This window comes from Geospiza fortis, unplaced genomic scaffold, assembly GCF_000277835.1.
Source record: "Geospiza fortis unplaced genomic scaffold, GeoFor_1.0 scaffold62, whole genome shotgun sequence".
Taxonomy (NCBI): Eukaryota; Metazoa; Chordata; class Aves; order Passeriformes; family Thraupidae; genus Geospiza; species Geospiza fortis.
This window is the reverse complement of record NW_005054548.1, coordinates 712,404-718,761: the sequence shown is the minus strand read 5'-3', so window position 1 is coordinate 718,761 and position 6,358 is coordinate 712,404. Positions and strand designations below refer to the sequence as shown.

The 6,358-nt window shown below is 62.5% G+C and overlaps 1 protein-coding gene across 1 annotated transcript in view; it reads left to right on the top strand.

Annotated features, from left to right (window-relative positions):
* The window catches only part of LOC102042659 (dedicator of cytokinesis protein 2-like), a gene marked incomplete at its 5' end in the record, with an annotated part of 49,464 nt that overhangs the window by 41,814 nt on the left and 1,292 nt on the right, over nt 1–6,358 (top strand). The window contains 7 exon segments of the mRNA XM_031064006.1: nt 785–961; nt 4,121–4,204; nt 4,284–4,421; nt 5,297–5,395; nt 5,398–5,693; nt 5,695–5,902; nt 6,127–6,235. Of these exon segments, the coding sequence (XP_030919866.1) occupies nt 785–961; nt 4,121–4,204; nt 4,284–4,421; nt 5,297–5,395; nt 5,398–5,693; nt 5,695–5,902; nt 6,127–6,235 (1,111 nt within the window).

The window sequence follows — 6,358 nt, the reverse complement described above, 5'->3', positions numbered from 1 at the left end:
TATCTGGGTAGGAATGCTTGGCTCCTCCCTCTGGGCGGAGCATCTCACAATGGGATGTTATAGTTCTTATCAGTCATGCAGTGACATTCAATAGTCTGTTATCAGCAGAGGTCCCCTCCCGAGGGAGGTGTGAATGTGGTCACTCAAAAAGAGAGATAAGGCAAACTACTCACTTGACAAGGTAATCAGCCATATAGATGGTAATGGAAAACATCTTGCATTCAATCTTCAACAGGGGCTCTCCCAGGACCCTGGGGGGTGCTCCAGCCCTGCCAGGAGCTCAAGCTGGGGATGGGGAGCGCGTCCTGCTTGTGCCATGCTCTGTGGGCAGCAGGGACAGTGTGTGTGCTTTGCTCCTCTGTCAGGGGTGGGTGTTTGGCCAGCATGCAGGGAGGCTCAGGAGCCACGGCAGTGGAGATGTGATGTGCCCTGGTGGCTGTCACAGGGTGCCCTGGCTGGGCTGTCACAGGGTGCCCTGGTGGCTGTTACAGGCTTCCTGGGGTGAGATGTGCAGCCCCAGGGGTCCCTCTGGGCTTTCTGGGGTGAGATGTGCAGCCCCAGGGGTCTGAGGGCTTCATGGGGTGAGATGTGCAGCCCCAGGGGTCCCTCTGGGCTTTCTGGGGTGAGATGTGCAGCCCCAGGGGTCCCTCTGGGCTTTCTGGGGTGAGATGTGCAGCCCCAGGGGTCTGAGAGCTTCCTGGGGTGAGATGTGCAGCCCCAGGGGTCCCTCCTGCTGGGCTGGGGAGAGCCCACCCTGCCAGCCTTGACCCCTCCCTGTGCACAGATCATCATCTCCCCCCTGGAAAACGCCATTGAGACCATGATGAAAACCAATGAGAAAATCATGAGTGAGATCAACAGGCACCAGAACGACCCCAGCCTGCCCATCAACCCCCTGTCCATGCTGCTCAACGGCATCGTGGACCCTGCGGTCATGGGTGGCTTCACCAAGTATGAGAAGGTGAGGAATGCAGGGGCTGTGGTGGGGCCAGCTGGGCACAGCCAGGACTGGCACTGTGGGGAGCCTTGGCCCCAGGGGTCTGAGGGCTTCATGGGGTGAGATGTGCAGCCCCAGGGGTCCCTCTGGGCTTTCTGGGGTGAGATGTGCAGCCCCAGGGGTCTGAGGGCTTCATGGGGTGAGATGTGCAGCCCCAGGGGTCCCTCTGGGCTTTCTGGGGTGAGATGTGCAGCCCCAGGGGTCTGAGGGCTTCATGGGGTGAGATGTGCAGCCCCAGGGGTCCCTCTGGGCTTTCTGGGGTGAGATGTGCAGCCCCAGGGGTCTGAGGGCTTCATGGGGTGAGATGTGCAGCCCCAGGGGTCCCTCTGGGCTTTCTGGGGTGAGATGTGCAGCCCCAGGGGTCTGAGGGCTTCATGGGGTGAGATGTGCAGCCCCAGGGGTCCCTCTGGGCTTTCTGGGGTGAGATGTGCAGCCCCAGGGGTCTGAGGGCTTCATGGGGTGAGATGTGCAGCCCCAGGGGTCCCTCTGGGCTTTCTGGGGTGAGATGTGCAGCCCCAGGGGTCTGAGGGCTTCATGGGGTGAGATGTGCAGCCCCAGGGGTCCCTCTGGGCTTTCTGGGGTGAGATGTGCAGCCCCAGGGGTCTGAGGGCTTCATGGGGTGAGATGTGCAGCCCCAGGGGTCCCTCTGGGCTTTCTGGGGTGAGATGTGCAGCCCCAGGGGTCTGAGGGCTTCATGGGGTGAGATGTGCAGCCCCAGGGGTCCCTCTGGGCTTTCTGGGGTGAGATGTGCAGCCCCAGGGGTCTGAGGGCTTCATGGGGTGAGATGTGCAGCCCCAGGGGTCCCTCTGGGCTTTCTGGGGTGAGATGTGCAGCCCCAGGGGTCTGAGGGCTTCATGGGGTGAGATGTGCAGCCCCAGGGGTCCCTCTGGGCTTTCTGGGGTGAGATGTGCAGCCCCAGGGGTCTGAGGGCTTCATGGGGTGAGATGTGCAGCCCCAGGGGTCCCTCTGGGCTTTCTGGGGTGAGATGTGCAGCCCCAGGGGTCTGAGGGCTTCATGGGGTGAGATGTGCAGCCCCAGGGGTCCCTCTGGGCTTTCTGGGGTGAGATGTGCAGCCCCAGGGGTCTGAGGGCTTCATGGGGTGAGATGTGCAGCCCCAGGGGTCCCTCTGGGCTTTCTGGGGTGAGATGTGCAGCCCCAGGGGTCTGAGGGCTTCATGGGGTGAGATGTGCAGCCCCAGGGGTCCCTCTGGGCTTTCTGGGGTGAGATGTGCAGCCCCAGGGGTCTGAGGGCTTCATGGGGTGAGATGTGCAGCCCCAGGGGTCCCTCTGGGCTTTCTGGGGTGAGATGTGCAGCCCCAGGGGTCTGAGGGCTTCATGGGGTGAGATGTGCAGCCCCAGGGGTCCCTCTGGGCTTTCTGGGGTGAGATGTGCAGCCCCAGGGGTCTGAGGGCTTCATGGGGTGAGATGTGCAGCCCCAGGGGTCCCTCTGGGCTTTCTGGGGTGAGATGTGCAGCCCCAGGGGTCTGAGGGCTTCATGGGGTGAGATGTGCAGCCCCAGGGGTCCCTCTGGGCTTTCTGGGGTGAGATGTGCAGCCCCAGGGGTCTGAGGGCTTCATGGGGTGAGATGTGCAGCCCCAGGGGTCCCTCTGGGCTTTCTGGGGTGAGATGTGCAGCCCCAGGGGTCTGAGGGCTTCATGGGGTGAGATGTGCAGCCCCAGGGGTCCCTCTGGGCTTTCTGGGGTGAGATGTGCAGCCCCAGGGGTCTGAGGGCTTCATGGGGTGAGATGTGCAGCCCCAGGGGTCCCTCTGGGCTTTCTGGGGTGAGATGTGCAGCCCCAGGGGTCTGAGGGCTTCATGGGGTGAGATGTGCAGCCCCAGGGGTCCCTCTGGGCTTTCTGGGGTGAGATGTGCAGCCCCAGGGGTCTGAGGGCTTCATGGGGTGAGATGTGCAGCCCCAGGGGTCCCTCTGGGCTTTCTGGGGTGAGATGTGCAGCCCCAGGGGTCTGAGGGCTTCATGGGGTGAGATGTGCAGCCCCAGGGGTCCCTCTGGGCTTTCTGGGGTGAGATGTGCAGCCCCAGGGGTCTGAGGGCTTCATGGGGTGAGATGTGCAGCCCCAGGGGTCCCTCTGGGCTTTCTGGGGTGAGATGTGCAGCCCCAGGGGTCTGAGGGCTTCATGGGGTGAGATGTGCAGCCCCAGGGGTCCCTCTGGGCTTTCTGGGGTGAGATGTGCAGCCCCAGGGGTCTGAGGGCTTCATGGGGTGAGATGTGCAGCCCCAGGGGTCCCTCTGGGCTTTCTGGGGTGAGATGTGCAGCCCCAGGGGTCTGAGGGCTTCATGGGGTGAGATGTGCAGCCCCAGGGGTCCCTCTGGGCTTTCTGGGGTGAGATGTGCAGCCCCAGGGGTCTGAGGGCTTCATGGGGTGAGATGTGCAGCCCCAGGGGTCCCTCTGGGCTTTCTGGGGTGAGATGTGCAGCCCCAGGGGTCCCTCCTGCTGGGCTGGGGAGAGCCCACCCTGCCAGCCTTGACCCCTCCCTGTGCACAGATCATCATCTCCCCCCTGGAAAATGCCATTGAGACCATGATGAAAACCAATGAGAAAATCATGAGTGAGATCAACAGGCACCAGAACGACCCCAGCCTGCCCATCAACCCCCTGTCCATGCTGCTCAACGGCATCGTGGACCCTGCGGTCATGGGTGGCTTCACCAAGTATGAGAAGGTGAGGAATGCAGGGGCTGTGGTGGGGCCAGCTGGGCACAGCCAGGACTGGCACTGTGGGGAGCCTTGGGATGGGGATTGGGATGGGGATGGGAGGGGAGGATGCAGCTGGAAGGGTTTGGGGTGCCAGTCCTGGCTTGGTATTAATTGGGATCACATGGGAGGAGAGGGGCTGGGATCCCAGAGAGGAGAGAGGGTGGGATCTCATAGAGTAGAGGGGGTGGCATTCAGGGAGGAGAGGAGATGGATCCCAGAGAAGAAAAAAGAGAATGGGATTCAGGGTGGAGAGGAGATGGATCCCAGAGAGGAGAGGAGATGAATCCCAGAGAGGAAAGGGGGTGGCATTCAGGGAGGAGAGGAGGTGGATCCCAGAGGAAAGGGGTGCCATCCCCAGCCTGTGTGAGCTGGGCCAGCTGGGCAGTGGGACTCAGGAGGGTCCTTTCAGGCTTTTTTCCAGGAGCTGTACATGCAGGAGCACCCTGAGGACGCAGGGAAAATCGAGAAGCTGAAGGACCTGATCGCCTGGCAGGTACCAGGTGCAGCATCCCTCTGGCAGGGCCAGCTGGCCCCGGTGCCAGGGAGCCCCACGAATCCCTGCTGTCCCACAGATCCCCCTGCTGGCAGAGGGCATCCGGATCCACGGGCAGAAGGTGCCAGAGGACCTGCGGCCCTTCCACGAGCGCATGGAGCAGTGCTTCGAGCAGCTGCGGGCCAAGGTGGAGGCTCAGTACGGGGTGCGAGAGATGGTGAGTGCCAGGGCCTGGGCACTGCAGGCAGGGCTGGGCACTGCCCTGGGCAAGCCAGTGCAGATGTGGGGCAGCAGGGAGCAGCTGGGTGAGGCCACAGCTGGGGCAGGAACAGGGTGAGGAGCACTGGACCCTGCACCTCAAGGTGCCTCCTAGTGAGAGCCAAGATTACATTTAAAGGGAGGTGGAAATCGAAAGTAAATAACATTTTACTAATCAATAAGTGACCCTAAGGGATGGATACTGGGGGATAGACATTTAGGACAGGGAATGGAGAAACACTTGGGGGGTTGACCCTGGCCTCTGGGTAATTCATCGATGTCCTGGACTGAAACTTCTAGAAGGAGGGGATGGGATGCTGAGGATTGGGATGGGGATGGGAGGGGAGAACACAGCAGGAAGGGTTTGGGGGTGCCACAATGCCCAGCACTGGTGTGATCCCATCAGAGAAGCACCTGGCTTGGTATTAATTGGGATCACATGGGAGGAGAGGGGCTGGGATCCCAGAGAGGAGAGGGGGAGGGATCCAGGGAGGAGAGGAGATGGATCCCAGAGAGGAGAGGGGCTGACATCCAGGGAGGAGAGCCAGGGTGGGGATTTGGGGATGATCTCAGCAAAGGAAAGGGATTACACAGGTAAAAGGAGGGGGTACAATCTGGGGTAAAGCATTTGGGAAAAAATACGGGGATACAAAACCAAAACTATTACAAAGTATAAAAACACACGACAACATCTCCCACTGGCCATGGGGGACCTCAGGGTCCCTGCCTGCCCAGGAGCAGGGCTGGTCAGAGAGGGCACTGACGGCCCTGGCTGTGCCCAGGGAAGGGCTGGGGAGGCTCTGCCCTCTCACCCCTCCTGGCTGTGTCTCTCAGATGTTCTTTGAGGACCGGCGGAGCGGCCGACCCCGCTCCATAGCCTGGGTACCTGACTGGGACCGGCTGAGCCACGCTGGAGCCAGGCAAGTGCTGCTCTGGGGAGTGCTGGTCATCCCCCCTCATCCCCCTCAGCCCTCCCTGCTGAGCCTGCCTCACTCTGGCCCCGGTGCTTTTCTCCCACCTTCCCTTTATGCCAAGTGCATCTCAGGGGTCTGTCCTGCCAGGTCACCACGGTGACCCATCCCTGTGGGGGACATGGAGGAGAGACACCCCATGTGCAGCCCCCAGGCTCACCTGGACCCTGCTGTCACCTGAGCCATCCATTCCTGTCCCCCCCACCAGCCCTGCTGAGCTCTGCCGTGGCTGGTGCTAATGCCCGAGTGCAGCCGGTGATGCTCCAGCCCTGCTCCTCCTTCCCCTGCTGCCCCTCACCTGTCCCGGTCACCCCACAGCACGGAGGCGCCCCCGACCCCAAAGGCTGCTCGCCGGCCCTCGGAGAGTGAGGAGCGCAGGAACGAGCGCAGGGAGAGCCGCGCCAGCGCCATCTTCGGGTCCCGGCGGCAGGAGGCACGCCAGTCCATCTCGGAGCTGCCAGAGCCCAAGGTGATGCTCAGCACAGCCCTGGGGCCACCCTGAGGCTCTGCTCGCACCCCCCTGGGTATCCTGCTGCACCCAGAGCTCCTGGCCCTGCCTGCAGCACCAGCCCCCAGCCTGGATGGGAGCCCTGGAGGGGCTGGTGGCAGTCCCTGCTGCAGGGAGGGCAGGAGCAGGGGCTGCAGGAGCTGCCATCCAGCCTGGTATTGCTGAGCCTTCCTTCTGTGCCCCAGGACGAGAAATGGAGACTCTCATGCACCATGAGCGAGAGCAGCCTGAGCGCTGATAGGAAACAGCCCCCGCCGAGCCAAGCTACTGCTGGTGCTAAGCCCAGCACTGCAGGTACAACCTGCCAGGCCACCTTCCTGAGAGTCCCTGCAGCCCCACGAGCAGGGCTGTGCCCTCCCACACCACCCCACAGGTCCCCTGATGGTGGCACAGAGTGGGAGCACGTCCCCTGCTGAA